At 43.0% G+C, this 17,372-nt stretch overlaps 1 protein-coding gene across 1 annotated transcript in view; it reads left to right on the top strand.

Moving 5' to 3' along the window:
* GPC4 (glypican 4) overlaps window positions 1-17,372 on the top strand; it is a 112,182-nt gene that overhangs the window by 59,048 nt on the left and 35,762 nt on the right. The window contains exon 3 of the mRNA XM_058658866.1: window positions 16,193-16,351. Coding sequence (XP_058514849.1) covers window positions 16,193-16,351 — 159 coding nt within the window. The remainder of the gene's footprint in view (window positions 1-16,192; window positions 16,352-17,372) is intronic.

The following is a 17,372-nucleotide window of genomic DNA, read 5'->3' as shown; positions in this document are numbered from 1 at the left end:
AGGCTACAATCTGGGAACAGAGAAGTAATTGGAACTTCTGGGGACCCAGACATTTGATCAAATTAACTACTTTGAGAATGAGCAGCTGGCTCATACCCAGTTTTGTAAGGCCATAGAAAGCTGTCTAACTTGGATACCACATCTCAAGGTTTGTCTATGCTCAGATTTTGAACTGTAGATGCCTCTCTTAGTTCCTGAAATGGACAACACTAATCTGTAGTGACCCGTATTGCCCCACCGAAGCAATCTTTAATTTTTTGTAGAGGCTCAGATTAGTGGTCCACCTCCCCCTCCTTTTTCAAGTTAAAAAAAATATTCACCTGAGATTTGGAGTTATAGAAGGGGAGAGAGAACTTATATCCACTGTTTTATTCACCAAATGGCTACAATGGCTACAATGGCTGGAGCTCTGCCAGACTGAATGTGGCAGGCCAGAGTTTCTAACAGGTCTCCCACATTGATGCAGGGTTTCAAGCACTTGGATCATCCAAACTCATTAGCAGGAAGCTACATCAGATGTGGAGCAGCTGTGTCTTGAACCAGTCTTACACCATAAGACTGGCCCCATCCACTCTCTTTAACCCTGCACAAAGCAAAGATGCTTCACTTGGTAACTCGTTCATTCTTGGTTAACTGAATGTTCTGCAGTACAGAAACACCTCCAACATAGATTCAGAGACATATCTGGTGACTTACAAAAGAAGTCTTTTCTGTTGTCTTTGCCATCTATTTTCCATCATTTCCTAAGGAAATAAATTGTTTCACATCTGGATAAGTAAGCAAGTTACCACTTTAATGTCCAAGATACAGCTTATGATTTTTCTCTGTCCATGGTACTTAAGAAACCAAAGGAAAGTGACAGGAATGGACTAATCAGTACTTTACTGGTGACATCAAGCACCTTTCAGTTGAAGTTTTGCAGAGCTGAGACACAGGAGCTATCTGCTGTATTGCAGTTGCTTTGCTGTTTGCTATGTCAGTTACCTGAGGCTCCTGTGCTGAGGAGGTCAGCTGTAAAGATTGAATGGAGCCAGCCAGTGACACATTGATCATCCACATGGAAACATAGAGAAGTTCTCCAGCACATGTACCAGATGAAGGGCCTTCCACAAATCAAAGCATCAACACTGTCCAAAATAGTCTTTAAAATTAATTGTAACATTTTAAATAACTTCTGATTTATCAAACCAAATTAAGTGAAATAGCATTTGCAAGAGGTCTTTGTCCTGTGAATTTTGATTTGCTGATTAAGAAAAGTGGCAGGACTGTGTGCAATAGCCTAGTGGATAAATCCTTACCTTGCATCTGGGCACTGATTCGTGTCCCAGCTGCTCCACTTCCCATCTGGCTCCCTGCTGGCAAAAGCAGTAGAGGACAGCCCAAAGCGTTGGGATGCTGTACCCACATGAGAGACCTGGAACAAGCTTCTGGCTCCTGTTTTCAGATCAGCTCAGCTCTGGCCATTGTGGCCACTTGGAGAGTGAACCAGTGGATGGAACATCTTTCTTCCTGTCTCTCCTTCTCTCTGTAAATCTGCCTTTCCAATAAAAATAAATACATTTTTAAGTGGCAGACAGATCCTTTGGGAGTTTGCCCAATCATCTGCTCCACCCCTACAGCCCATACTGACTTCCCGGATGACATGATTCAGTCCTGACCAATGACTTTTGTAATTTTGGACAGTACTCCCACTTCTCCAAATGGACAGAATGTATCTGGCAATAAATACATTCTGCTTTGTCTACACACCTCCTTATGGCACAGCCCTTCAAGTCCCACCATGAGATAGGCATGTGTTGGGTGAATTTGGCTAATATGGAGTGACCTCTCTTCCCACCTTTTGGCTTGTGTTGTTCCAAGGTAAAATCAGGGGCTCTCAGTGATTCGATTGTTGAGTAGCAGAAATTATTGCAGCAGAGGGAAGGAGGGAAAATTGTAGAACAACAACGAAGCACATGTCTATTCATCTTGTAATGTTCCAGAAGTTAGAGGCCGAGCCTTTTGTATTTTCTGAACTGATGAATGGCATCTGGCTCATCAGAAGCACTCGATAAATACTGCATTAAGCAGCAGCAATGTTTTTGTGTTGCCCAATCGGGTCAAAGGTTAGTTTGGAAAAAAGTGAATCTAATTCTTTGACTTAGACTGGGGGAAAAAGTTAGGGCAGAGTTCCTTTCCCAGATAATTTCTCTCAGGGTGGACTAGATGAAGTAACTATGTCAAGACATGTTGAATACACTGAATGCTCAGATCTCAATGAAGACAACAACTGTAATTAATCAACAGGTCTGAGGCTAATGTGAGCGTCAGTGGGAATGAACCAATTTAATGACAACTCTGTCCATTTCTGTCTTTTTGCCTTTCAAATAAATAATTATTTTTTTAAAAAATCTGAATAACATGATTCCTATCACATAGCATACTATTTAAAGATATTGCATGGCCAATTAGAAGGGCAGAGGAACTCAGTTTTGGAAAACAAGGGGGAGTGTGAGGAGGGCTCTACCCCTCTCCCATAGTCAAGTTCATAAGATTTTTTTTTTGTCTCATGTCGTAAAATTAACTCCTGTTTCACTGCGGCTCATGTCATGTCTCTGGGAACCAAGATTAATCAAAGAGTCCCTCAGTGCTTGTCTGTATTAGAATAAGCTGTGACTTGCTGTGACCTTTAACAAGAATTTTATGCAAGTGGATTTCAAAGGATGTAATTAAGCATAAACATAGAAACTGTAAATGTTTCTTTCCCTTCCTTGTTCTGACAATTGCTTGGTTAGACTTTCAAGGAGCCATTTGTATGGCTTGAACTCTGATGTTCTGGGATCATTTTTTTCCCCCTGGATGTGAGAAACAGGACTCTGCTGTCATTTGGTGTAAAATCTTTCTACATGGCCATCTGGGGAAATACAATCCTCCTCTAGTATATATGTATTTTTCTGGGTGGCCGGCTTACGCAAAGCTTTCTCACCTGATATATCTTGTGGTATAATAAGAAGGGGAAGAGGGATTTTGACTTTGCTGCTGCCTGAGCTGAAAGCAATTAGTAAAAACAGGAAAGGAATTGAATAGTAAGTTTTCATGACCCACAGAAGCCATGAATGTTTATCAAATGAAAAGCATTCATCATCCTGTTACAGCAAGTATCTGATAGGCGCTTCACCACCTACAGTTGCATTTTCTTGCTCATTCGCAGGAAGCTCAGAGTATCTGAGGATGGCCCTCCTGGGGGCTGCTTTAGAAAGCTGTAGTGGGGTCAGTGCCTCCACTTGCAGCACCAGCATCCCAGATGGGTCCCTTCCATGTTCCTACTGTTAAACTTATGAGCCAACTTCCTTCTAATGCACCTGGGAGAACAGCAAAAGGTGCCCCAAGTGCTTGGGATTCTGGCTTTGGGCCCAGCTCTGAACATTGTGCTCATTTGGGAAGTGAAGCAGCTGATGGAAGATGTCTGTCCTTTTCTCTGTGATTCAAAAACAAACAAATCTTTTACAAAATTTAAAATAAACAAAAAAAACTCACAAAAGGCTAATATTCAATAAGAAAAAATTGGAAACAAAGGAAAATCGCTTGCTTTTAGAGATCCATTAACTTCCTGTGGAGCAAGAAATTTGTGAGTACGACATTTTCTTGGGGATACCTTCCTCCTCTTGCTTTCTCTGAGATTTTCTGTGTTTGCACCGGAGAACCCTCTAGGAGTCAGGGGCCATCACCAGGGATGGAAAGAAAGGACAGCCCTCCCCCACCTTGAGAGCATGGTCTGAGCATCCATCTTGCACTGCCAGGGTTTATGATGTATGCCTTGGGGATGGAAACATCAGAAGGACTGTTGGGTGCCCAGAGGGAAAAAGTCACTTGAAAGTGATGTTTCCTCTCCGGATTGCTTTTTATTGGTGGCCAAACATATAGCTGAGGCCACAGCAGCCAGGAGCAACTCTGCAAATCTTACTCTCTATACTCTCTTTCTAATTGAGGAGAAAATCTGAGATAAAGGGATGCTTGGGGATATGAAAGAATTCAGGAGGAAAACACCAATGATTTCGAGGAGAGTTGTGGAGTTTCATAGGTATTATGTAACATACATCATCAGTTTGTTTTTGTTTTTGTTGTTGTTGTTTGTATTTTGTTTTTCCTGCAAGGTGCTTAAATTTTATATGTGGCTGCTTCAACTTGTTTGTAAATCCCTGGAGGCTTTGGGGATCATTTATCCAACCCTGAGGATTCTGTTAAATCAGGAACTCAACAAAAGTCATAAATTAATACGTAAGACAAACTCGCATGGTGCTGTGAAGGTATGCACTCCTGAATCATTCTTTGACGAGAATGGATTTTTGTCCTGCGTGCCTGTCACTGTCCTTTATCTGTCTCGCAGAGGCCCCTGGCACATTTCACTGAGCCTTTGATTAGCATTGACTGCTAAGGAAGTATTTCCCAGAGCTGAGAATTGCTAAGCAGTTTGGGGTTAATCGTCAGTGTCACTCTACCTGTTCAGTCCTTAAGGTAGTGATTGTACATGTACAGAGTAGATGCACTCACTTGCTAGCTGCTCAGAAGTGATAGTAACAAAAGGTCATGGTGTGCCTTGGAGGCCATTCCATATGGTTTCGGGGCCTTATTTAGTGTGCAGTTAAAACGGAGAGCTAAGACAGTGCTTAATTTGCTTACCATTTCAAAAGCAGCAAGATGCTCAGCTTGGTGTCTACCTGGAGTAGAGTTTAAAGCTGCTGCAAGCTTGCTTACATGGAGCTTGAAAGTAGTGACCCCAACTCTTCCCAGTATACCCGCACCATGTTATTCTTAGAAAAAAATTATGCGAGTGATTTTTGAATTGTGTGTCTTTCCATTTGGGTTTCTCTATCCTACCTCGAAGGATTAGCGGACCTAAAAATAATTGGCAGTCTCAAGACCTCCAGAGCTATATTTTGGCAAGGTTTTTGCAAAATGCTAACTAGCTGTGTTTCTCCTACTACTGATGAGTAGGTAATCTCAAATCATACACCTGCATAATGACTATAATTTATATGCTTTATTATTGAGCTTTAGGTCAAATGACTTCAGGCTCACCATGTGTGTTAGCGCATTATATGCAGTAATTTCACTCCTTTTGGGAAGGGGAGAGGATAGCTTGATGTGTACATCCCCTACCCCCTGGGTTTATTAAAACCCTTTAGAGATTTTCTTTCTTTGTTCCCATGAAGGAGGACATTGTATATTCCTCACGGGGGTTCTTGGGCAGCTTGGGGGGCTGCAGTTATATAGTAACCTGTATTTTAGCTCACTTTGTGGTTATGTGTATTTAGGTTGGAGAAATGAACAGAAACTCTTTCGGTAATGCTTTTGACCAACAGCAAGGAATTGTTTTACTTTCGGAACAAATAAAAATTAGAAAAAGGGTAAAGTAGCAATTGAGGGATTAGGAAAATTGCCCCAGCAAATAATAGCTTAATGTAGCTCCCCAATATTAGCATTATGTCATGTATTTATTTATTTTTAAACATGGTATAAATGCCATCTCTCCATGTATTCCTTTTACTTTGATAGCTGAAACTAGCTCTGTTTATTTATTTTTAATAGTTCACATGTTTTTCCCCCAAAGATTGATTTAGTTGAAAGGCAGAGTGATAGACAAAGAGGGGAAGAGAGGAAGAGATAGAGAGAAAGGGAGAAAGGGATCTTCCATTCACTGGTTTCCTACCCAATGCATGCAACATACAGGGTTGGATCAGGTGATGGCCAAGAGCCAGAAACTCCATCTGGGTCTCCCACATGGCTAGCAGGTGCTTGAGCCAAATTCTATTGCTTTCTCAGGTGAATTAGCAGGGAGATGGATGGGAAGCAGAACAGCCAGGTGCTGAACCAGTACTCTGATGTGTGATGTGGCCATCTCAAATAGTGGCTTAACTTGCTACACCACATTGCTCATTCTAGTATGTCTTCTAAATTTTGTTTTCATTTTTTTTTTACTTTGTTTGTAAGAGTAATAGAAGGAGGTCTTCCATCTGTTGGTCCAATCCCCAAAAGCTGGCAACAGCTTCAGCTGCAGCAGACTGACGTCAGAAGCCTACAATCCGATCGAGCTCTCTCCCATAGGATTGATAGGGACCCAAGTACCTAAAGTATCACCTGTCACTTCTGAAGGAACGCATCAGCAGGAAGCTGGATTGGAAGCAGAGCCAGGCCTCCAATCTGGAGTGGACACATCCCAATTGGCATTGTATATGCTGTGCTGAATGTGTGCACACAGTGTTATTTGCAGAATCCATTTTGTACATTAATAGAAGAGTTTCAGATTTACAGAAACTGAAAGGACGTCGTAGAATTTTCTGTATTCCACCCCCTGAATTGCTTATTACTAATATCTTACTTTAGTTTGCTGTATTTATCACAGTTGATGAATTAGTCTTAATGCATTTAAGTATTAAGAACCTCCTTTATTATGATCTCCTTATTTGTTTTTTCAATAATTGTTTTTTTTTTTGGGGGGTGCAACTGTTTTATTGAGACAAATTCATGTTACAAGTGATTTGGCCACTGCAATTTCACTGTATTTACTATGCTCAGAAAATTTTCACTCTGACCTGTACTGTCATGGGCTGCCAACAATCTGCTGTGTCTATAGGCTTTTGTGACTGACTCCTCTCATGTAGCAGGACTCTTAAGATTTCATCAGCTTTGGTAGCCTGTATCAGAATTTCAGTCCTCCTTATAGTTAAATAATATCCTGTTATGAAGAAATTCATCTATTTTTTATTGTTGCTTATTTGAAAGGCTCAGAGGCAGTGAAAGAATGGGTGTGTACGAGAGAGAGGGAGAGAGTAAGCTTCTATCCACTGGTTTCCTCTTCCATGGCCACAAAGAATAGGGCTGAAACAGGCCAAAGCCTAAAGCCAGGAAGTCCATCTGGGTCTCTCATGTGATTGGCAGTGAGTACTTGGGTCGTCTGCTGCCTTCCTAGGCTCATTAGCAAGAAACTTGATCTAAAGTGAAGCATCTGAGCCATTGCTGTTTGATGGCTCTTTAACTGTCTGTACTTGGTGGCTATCTTTCACCAGCATAAAGGCATGCCACTCAACTCTTGGTTAGTGTGCTCTCTGATCTCTAAATTCCACTTCCTATCAAAACTCTTCCTGCACCAACTGGAAGAGAGAAAACACTGTTCTGACCCAGTTTCTGGGCCTTGTAAAAGTTGTCAGAAATGTCTCTTCTTGCAACGCTTCATTTAGTAGCTTATTAGAGTATTACTGATGTTTTGTTTTGTAGTGGCACTGTTTTATGTAATGCTTCTCTATTTACACGGGGCTTTTAAAAACAGATTATTTATTTATTTATTTATTTATTTATTTATTTATTATTTGAAAGAGTGAGGGAGACATAGAATTTCCCCAAATGGCCACACTGGTCGGAGTGTGACCAGAGTGAAGCTGAGAGGTGGAACTCCATCTGAATTTCCTACATAGGGTGCAGGGACTCAAGTGCTTGACTCATCGTATGTTGCTTTCCCATGCACATTGGTAGAGATCTGAAGTGGAGTGGTCAGGATTCAAACCTGCAGCTCATGGGAATGTGGTATTGCAGGTATTAGCTTAACTCAATGTACCATGATACCAGCTCTGACGGAGGTTTGAACCTCCAGTGAATCATGCAAAGCTAACCCTCAAACTTCTATTCCTTCAGCTTTCATACCCCTCAAGTTCATTATCACTGAAAAACCAAAGATCTGGATAGTGTTCAGGAATTAGAAACTTCCTAAATGGACACTATGGCCAGAGCTGTGCTGTTCCAAAGCCAGGATCCAGGAGCTTCTTTCGGATCTCCCACATGGGTGCAAGAGCCCAAGGACTTGAACCTGCCTTCACTGGTTTCCCACATCACAAGCAGGCAGCTGAACAACAAGTGAATCAGCTGGAACACAAACCAGCACCCAAATGGGAATCCTGCACTACAGACAGACGATTCACCTGCTTAACCATTGAACAAGTGCTAAGAAGCATTGTAAAGGTATAGGTGAATCTAATATATTTTTTAAGAATTATTTTAGTTGGAAAGTCAGATATACAGAGAGGAGGAAAGACAGAGAGGAAGATCTTCCATCTATTGATTCACTCCCCAACTGGCCACAATTGTCGGAGCTGAGCAGATCCAAAGCCAGGAGCCAGGAGTTGCTTCTGGGTCTCCCACATGGATGCAGGGTCCCAAGGCTTTGGGCCATCTTTGACTGCTATCCTAGGCCACAAGCAGAGAGCTGGATGGGAAGTGGGGCTGCTGGGATTAGAACCAGCGACCGTATGGGATCCTGGCATGTGCAAGGTGAGGACTTTAGCCCCTGTGCTACCACGCGGGGGCCAGGTGAATCTAACCTAATGGTGACCACTCTGAGGGCTGTCCGAGGAAGCCAGCCACCATAAATAACATTTTTGTGTGTGTGTGGGAAACTGAGAGTAAGTGAACATTAGTGATAGCCCATTTGTACATCCCAGCCAATCTTGGAAAGAGTAGCAAACAAAATGTTCACCCCAGAGCTTTGTTAAAGGATGGAATAGATTCCTCACATCCAGTGCCTACTATGTAGATTGATTGCTGATTTGAAGTGCTTTTAGAAAAAAAAAAAAAACACTACACACTCAAACGGAATTGAGGAGTAATTTAGTGTGATTATGTTTTTTCAGCTTTGAAAATGAAGGCATTAATAATAAAACAAACAAAATTACATAGAGCTGATATGATTGAAAAAAATTTGGCTCTTTTGATTGATTTTTTTTGTTTTGTTTTTGTTTTTAATGCCATAGAGTCAAGCATTTTAAAAGCATGCTTCATTGCCTCCCATATAATCGCCCTACAACAGGGCTGGGAAATTTTTCTATTGAGGGCCACAGACCTAGAACGAAAAAATCTGATCAAGGGCCCTTTACAGAAAGTAACTTAATTTAGGTGCTTCCTTAATAATTGTTTTTATTGGAAAGTCAGATATACAGAGAGGAGGAGAGACAGAGAGGAAGATCTTCCATCTGCTGATTCACTCCAAAGCGGCCGCAATTGCTGGAGCTGAGCTGAGCTGAGCTGAGCTGAGCAGAAGCCAGGAACCAGGAACCTTTTTTGGGTCTCCCACGCAGGTGCAGGGTCCCAAAGCTTTGGGCCGTCCTCAACTGCTTTCCCAGGCCACAAGCAGGGAGCTGGATAGGAAGCGGGGCTGCTAGGATTAGAACCAGTGACTATATAGGATCCCGGTGCATGCTAGGCGAGGACTTAAGCCACTAGTTACTGCTCCAGGCCCTCACCTGCTGTTTAAAATTGTGAACAAGGAACTCATCATAAGTTCAACAAATAAAGAAAACCTCTGCATCTTCATATTACATACAGTTAAAGCCATGGGGTGGGATCAAAAAGAGCAATGATGGGCAGAAGGAAAAGTGGGAATCAGCAGAGTTGTGAGGAACTGGAAGAGAGTCATGGACAAGCATATCTGTAGGTATGCCAAGAACCACGGTAGCTAGAGTCTCACAGGGAAACGGAGATGAATGACAATTCTAGGTCATAACCTACTATTCCCTGAGCTATTGGGTTCGGTAGTTAGGTGCTCTTCAGGGCTCAAAGTGTTTCCTAACTGTAGGTACACATCTGAATCATCCAAGGCCTCTTTAAAAACGTGCCACCCGACAGTGGCTCACTCTCTCTCTCTCTTGACTGCTGTTGATAATAGTTCTAATGGAAATCATGGTATCAGTGTCAAATAGCACCACATTTAGAAAGGAGATGTCCAGAATGAAAATTCTCATCCGGACATAACATTTTTAAAAAGATTTATTTTATTTTATTGGAAGATCAAATTTACAGAGAGAAGGAAGAGAGAGATAGAGAAAGAGAGAGAATCTTTTGTCCACTGATTCACTCCCCAAGTGGCTACAACGGCCAGAGCTGAGCTGAGCCAAGCTGAGCTGAAGTCAGGAGCGAGGAGCTTTTTCTGGGTTCTTCCACGCAAGCACAGTGTCCCAAGGCTTTGATCCGTCCTCAGTTGCTTTCCCAGGCCACAACCAGGGAGCTGGAAGGGAAGTAGAACAGCCAGGACACTAACCAGCGCCCACATGGAATCCTGGTTCGTGCAAGGCTAAGACTTTAGTGACTAGGCTACCGGGCTGAGCCCTAGACGTAGTATTTTGGAAGCACTTTATGATACAAAATACAAGCTATTTTTAAAGATTTATTTATTTTTATTACAAAGTCAGATATACAGAGAGCAGGAGAGACAGAGAGGAAGATCTTCCGTCCGATGATTCACTCCACAAGTGAGCACAATGGTCAGTGCTGCGCCGATCCGAAGCCAGGAACCTGGAGCTTCTTCTGGGTCTCCCACACGGATGCAGTGTCCCAAAGCATTGGGCTGTCCTCAACTACTTTCCCAGGCCACAAGCAGAGATGGGATCCTGGCACATTCAAGGCGAGGACTTTAGCCGCTAGGTCACACCGCCAGGCCCCAAGATATCTTTCCTTTTGAAAATATCACTAATATAAAGAGAACAGATTTTATGTATTTCATGGAATTCTGCGAAGATGACCATACTTCCATTCCCATTTCCCACACTCAGTTCCCCTCCCCTATCCTTCCTTTATTTTTTTTCAAAAACATAATTTTAGTACACTGTACAGTCACAAGCTAAATACACTAGTAATCATTCTTTCAACAAATAGGAGGCTAGTGTTTAGCTGATTCTAGTCCTGGCTGTTCCACCTGCAATTCAGCTACGTGTCAGTGAGCCTGGGAAAGCAGCGAAGATGGCCCAAGTTGTCAGCCTGGCCAGCCCTGGCCATTGCAGCAGATTCGGAGAGTGGACCGGCAGATGGAAGATGTCTGTCTTCTCTATTTCTGCCCTACAGAGAAGATAGTTTGGGTAAACATAAAATATGAAAATCACAGTTCCTCAAGAGTGGAAGCAGCAGCTTCAAAATGAAATTACAGGATATTTTTCCTTTCTATACATTTATATTGTCTTCTATATTAACTAGTAAACATGTGATGCTTGGCTTTTTGTTCAGTTTTTTCAGTGAGCTAATGGTTCCCAGTGGCATGCAGGATTTCAGTCTGTTTTATGGCTCAGTAGTATTCCACAGTGTATGTTAATACCTCATTTTCTTTATCCAGTCAGCAGTTAATGAACATGTAAGTTGATTCCATGTCTTAGCTATTGTGAATTGAGCTGCAATAAACATGGGGGTGCAAATAATGACGATGTCTTGGATTTCAAAATAAACTCATCTTGGGGGAGCTTAAAATAGAAGTTGTCAAGTTTCTTAGAAATCAAGACTGTGATTCCAGTTTCAAATCACACCCACCCTGGCCTCCTTTTCCTCCCCATACTTCTCAGCAGCACTAACCAATTATGGCACTGAATCGCTCTTCCCCTATGGATATCTTGGGGCTAATTCCCAAGTGTGTATTTAACTGCATTAAGTTCAGGCCTTTTGGCAAGAATGAAATGGGAATTGAGTAACTGATACAGTCAGGGCCCTGTTGTATGTTGCAGTGGGAACTTTACGCTGAAAGAAAGTAAGCCTGGCCAGAGAAAATATTAGCAAATGTCTACTGTGCTGTTGTCAGTCAAGACAAACCTTGCACCATGACACAGAGTCCTCCTGGAAATAATGAAGAAGGAAGTTCTCCCTGAGGTCCTGCCTAGGGTCCCAGATAGTATTGAGATAGATGGTGGGCCCTGCTTGGCACAGTGTTGGGAGCGTTGTATCCTTTCAGCAGAGAGCTTATTCATTTTCTTTTTCTCTCTTTTTATTTAAAGATTTATTCATTTTATTACAGCCAGATATACACGGGCCGATGCGCGCCGATCCAAAGCCGGAAACCTGGAACCTCTTCCGGGTCTCCCACGTGGGTGCAGTCCTCAACTGCTTTCCCAGGCCACAAGCAGGGAGCTGGATGGGAAGTGGAGCTGCCGGGATTAGAACTGGTGCCCATATGGGATCCCGGGGCTTTCAAGGCGAGGACTTTAGCTGCTAGGCCACGCCGCCGGGCCCGAGCTTATTCATTTTCAAAGGAAGTTTTCCCTTGTGTCAGATTCTTCTGGGTAGGTTTCAACCGCTCGACTCCAGCACCTTCCTCAATGGGGACAGTTCATTCTTCCTGCTCTGCTCTGGGGTGTGCATACATGCCTGCATGCTGACTTGTCCTGGTGCGTGGAAGAAGAAGGAAAAGGGATCATCCAATAAGGTCTCCTTTGTCATGTGTGTGGATCCTGTGAAGGTCACATGAGCATCAATTATTTTACAAACTCAGGAATTGTTTTTGCTTGGGAACCTCAAAGCATATCACCATAGAGTCTTGAAAAATCATCCAGTACTGTTACAGATTTTAACACTCTGGCGATATTACAAAAGAACCCACTCTATCTGGAATGATCAACATCGTTAGTCTTACGTATAAGTTGTCGTTCTGTGCATTTCGGTTAATTTTGTGCCTGGGAGTCTGATTATGCTGTGGATTATTAATAAAACTGGAGCCCTTGTACTGTCTGGTGTCCCTCATTGTTTCAGATATTAAGACTGTAATGGGGAAAGCCATCAAGCCTGAAATCAGGAGATGAGTGATATCTCTCTGGTAATTATAGGTCCCAGCACGAGAAAGGCCCGCTGCGAGAACTTGTTAAGCCAGTAGGGAAGGAGTTTTGTTTTGGGGTAACAAAAGCGTTTCGATAAAGCTGAGTCTTAACAACCTTTCTCCTCTCACTAATGAGATCTGAGATACTCTGCAACTTCACAGCCCTGTGCTACATGCTCATGCCCTTTTCCAAAAAATGCTTTTCTTCTTGTTGTTGGTTTATTTTGTTGTTGTTAGTAGAATTTTTTGATCAAGCTTTTCAAAAATTCATAAGCAGCTTTTAGCCATCTCTGGACATGGAAGTCACTTGAATATTCCCGTTTTATGCTATATCTACCCCTCCCCCACTTTTTCCTGGCAGTAACGCTCTCTAGTTTTTAATTGCCACAAGGGAAGAATGATGGGAAATATGCATGATTGGTTGCCTATGTGCAGATGTCAAGCTAGTGTTAGGCGCTAAATAGCCAAGTTCATTTTATATATAATGCGCTGCCACCCCACAGTTCCTTTACTATCCCTGTTAGATGAAAACCCATTTCCCATATGTACATGCCCCAGAAGCAGCGGGGGCTAGCTCCTGGTCATTTCCCACGATGAGTGTGGGCTCGGAGATTGGCTCTTCCTTTGCCAGCCCTTTGTTTCTTGAATGTACTCGGCCCCCTGCCAGGTTCAGGAATGGAATCATTCCTGCATGGCTGATTCTTTCCAGACCAAAGTGAATGTGAATCCTTATAAACATGGGTACAGAATTAAGCCACACCCATCATTTTATAGTAACCAAAGCAATAGGTCCTGGTGCAGGTGATTTTTGAATAGTACACATCTTCCTGGTGGTAAATGCCGTTCTTTTTAAAATTTCATTTTATTATTATTTTTAAATTTTTATTGGAAAGTCAGATTTACATATATAAGGAGAGACAGAGAGAAAGATCTTCCATCTGCTGGTTCACTCCCCAAATGGCCACAATGGCTAGAGCTGAGCTGATCCGAAGCCAGGAGCCATGAGCTTCTTCCGGGTCTCCCACGTGAGTGCAGGGTCCAGAGGCCTTGGGCCATCCTCGACTGTTTTCCCAGGCCACAGGAAGGGAGCTGGATGGGAAGTAGAGCAGCCAGCTACCAAAGGGGTTCCCAGTACATGCAAGACATGGGTTTAATCACCGAGTCATCATGCCAAGGCCAGCACTGTCTTTTAAGGTACCATTTTTGTTCCACTGCAGAGAAAGAAGAGAGGAGTCTCCAGGGATTCCAGAACTAACACTTTGATGCCCTGAGCTCTGTACTGCAAGAAAAATGCAGAAAGAGATACTTCATGGGTCGGGCTGCTCTGGAGTGATGATGACTTTGACATTTCCTTTGACTTGTAAGGCTACTTAAAGGTTACATACATTGGCAGCCATTAGTCTATATTGGGATGGCCAGCTATGCTGTTGACTCGCACAGTGGATGTTGTCTCTGACATCTACATAAAAACAAATGTCAGCAAATGTCAAGATGGAGGCTCGCATTGCACTGCCCACTCTGTTGTTTATCATGGGTTGAGATCATCTAACCTAAACTCCCCTAGCCTCCTCAGCACAAATCTAGGCTGAGCATCTGTTTTAAAGATTTATTTTGTTTTTATTGGAAAGTCAGATTTAAGAGAGGAGGAGGAGAGACAGAGAGGAAGATCTTCCATCTGCTGATTTATTCCCCAAGTGGCTGCAATGGCTGGAGCTGAGCCAATCCAAAGCCAAGAGCCAGGAGCTCCTTCCTGGTCTCCCACATGGATGCAGGGTCCCAAGGCTTTGGGCCATCTTCAACTGCTCTCCCAGGCCACAAGCAGGGAGCTAGGTGGAAAGCAGGGCCATAGAACCAGCACCCATATGGGATCCTGGTGTATGCAAGGCGAGGACTTTAACTGCTAGGCTACCTTGCCAGGCCCTAGGCTGAGCATTTGACTCAGTGGTTAATACATGACATAGAATGCTCATATCAAATACTCAAGTGCCCGGGGTTGAGGCCTGCTTGGGGATCCAGCTTGTCACTACTGCACATCCTGGGATTGTGCTCATGTGCTCATGGCTCAAACATTCCAAGTACTTCTAATTCCTGGCCCCAGGCTTCAGCCTGGCCCAGTGCTGGCTCTTGTAAACATTGTGGAGTCATCCACTGAATGGAAGATCTCTCTTTCCATCTAGCACTCACTGTTTTTAAATAAATTTTAAAAAGAAGAAATACGCCAATTATCTTTACTTCCCCAATGTAACAATTTCTCATGGATATGCCTCATTTTTGATTGTCACTTATAAAGGCACTTGAAAAAGACTCATGAATAATGGAAGTAAAAGATTAGCTTATTTTGGGTGCAGAGCATTTTTGAAATTTATACAGGCTTGAATTTTCTGAAATAACCTTCTGTGGGGGAAAGCCTTTCTTGTATAAATTTCTAAATCCAGAAAATCTGTTTCACTTGCATGGCTTACATAGTATATCCCGGAGAATCTCAGGGAATTCATAAAGAAGACCTCAGTTGGTATAGAATGCTGCTCCTTTTATTGGCCATTTCATTCATCCTGTGGTTTTGCCATCTGCTTTGTTAGCATGTTTTTTTTAAATTTTTACTTTTGATGATTTTTATATAGTTGACTAGGATGGGAATGATCAAGAGTTACTTGAAAGTGGGTGGAATTGTTGTTTTCCTTTGTCTTTTACCTGGGGCCAGGGGGGACATGAGTGGTGACAAGCCACAGCCAAACTCCCAATAGCCTGAGTACCCGAGGATGGGGAGCAGCCAGCAAATATCAACCCAGGTCCATGATGAGAATCATGCTCCAAGGCGTCTACTTAAGTCATTTCAATGTTTCTCAAATGCTGACACTCTCGCCAAGGATGGGGAATCCAAGGATGGGAAAATTCTTCCAATGTCCATCAGCTGACATATTTGACCTGGAGTCTCCATTTGCCCATTGGGATAGTTGACCAATTTGTTCTGCTCTCCTTTCTCTGATATGGTACCAGATGTCCTCTGCAGGTCCCAATGGGCTTCTATATCCTCTGTGTGCATCTGGGCCTGCCATTCACTGCTCTGTCTTTTCCACTGAGGAGGACTACCTGGGGCTTACGGCCCTGACACCCATTGTGCAGGTGGACCCAAGGACCCTGGCCAGGCAACCTGGGCCCCACCAGGCTCCATACCCCTGGGTGTCATGGACCCAGCCTCCCTCCCTGCCTCTACATATCTTTAGAGGGAAAAAAAATAAAATAAGCTAGGCAACTATGCTGGCACACTTGTATCATTAACAGAGATTTGGCATTAACCTGGTTCAGGATGCCTGCCAGCTATTATTACTGCTTTTCTCCCAGCAGTGCAACATTTGCCTAGGTACAGTGCAACCTAGGCTGTTGCCCACATCTGGCATTGTTAGCAGGTTCTTTTGGCTTAGGGAGGAGAGAAGCCAAGAAGAGAATCTACATGTGTTTAGGTTCCATGAAACTTTTTAGGTAGACACAATACCGGATCCTTGTAAGGGTGCTCATAGTGTGAGATAAAACAGTACATGGGCACCTTCTGGCCTTGATGATTGATGACAGAGGTTGACTGTCCTCCTTTTCATCTTGCAGGTGATCATTTGAAGATCTGTCCCCAGGGTTCTACCTGCTGCTCTCAGGAGATGGAGGAGAAGTACAGCATACAGAGTAAAGATGATTTCAAAAGTGTGGTGAGCGAACAGTGCAATCACTTGCAGGCCGTCTTCGCTTCCCGATACAAGAAATTTGATGGTATGTTATTCAAGTCACCTTTCAGGGCTGATGGTTTCAGTTTGTACACTGCCTGTTTTAGAGCGCCTCGGTTCCCTTTGTGCTTGTCCCCCAGGCCAAGTTAGTCCTCCAATCCCATGGCTAGAATCCTCCCTGGAGTCTGTATGCTAGACATTAGGGGAAGTATGGTCACAAGGAACAAAACATAGTCTGGTTAAGTTTAAATACTTTCATTTCTTTTCTTTTTTTTTCTTTTTTTTTTTTAACTTTCATTTATTTTCATGGGTGAACACTGAGGAGTATTGTTGACATAACTCACTATGGGGGGTGGGGAAAGAAAGACTTCGTGATACAAAGCAGGCATCTGAAGCTGGTCTTAGTCAAAATAACCCTAGAGACCCTTGCCCATGCTGGAGTTCAAATTTCTAAGTAGCTCCCCAAGGATAGCTGCAATTCCTACATCACGGACAGGACGATACCTCTCCCCGAGAGTGCTCACTCAGCCAGGACCCCGAAGTGGCTGTTGGGCGTCATGGCCTTTGTGAAGCCGAGCTGTAGCTGCCTTTCCCTTGTAGCCAGGGCTTGAGTGCCATGTTTGCATAGAAAGCTGTAGCAGATCCCACTGTGTTTCTCACATCCACACTTTCCTTTAATAGCGAACAAATCACCAAAATGTGTTAAATAAGTGGCCCTTCAATCCGTTATGGAGATGGTGTTAGAAGTGACAGACTTCGGGGAATCAGAATAGAGGATCTAAGATTGTTTTCTCTGATGCTATTCTCTCAGCATGAAGATTGATGTGTAATGGATTTAATTTTGATAGGAATGATTTGTTTTATGCCTGTTTTAAAGGCCATTCTAATTACATAGTACCTTTGATGCACGCTTTTCTTGACATGAGTGGCAAAGAAGTACAAGGCAAGTTTTCTAGATGTGAAATGTCTTTGAGTATTTCTGCCAAGGGCTTGTTACCATGGTGAGAAGTTAGACTAAATTAGATTTGATATTGCTGATAAGTCAGTCCTCAGCTATAGAACAGGAT

This window comes from Ochotona princeps, chromosome X, assembly GCF_030435755.1.
Source record: "Ochotona princeps isolate mOchPri1 chromosome X, mOchPri1.hap1, whole genome shotgun sequence".
In the NCBI taxonomy this organism is placed as follows: Eukaryota; Metazoa; Chordata; class Mammalia; order Lagomorpha; family Ochotonidae; genus Ochotona; species Ochotona princeps.
Note: the sequence above shows the minus strand (reverse complement) of the source record. Positions and strands in the feature narration are given on the sequence as shown.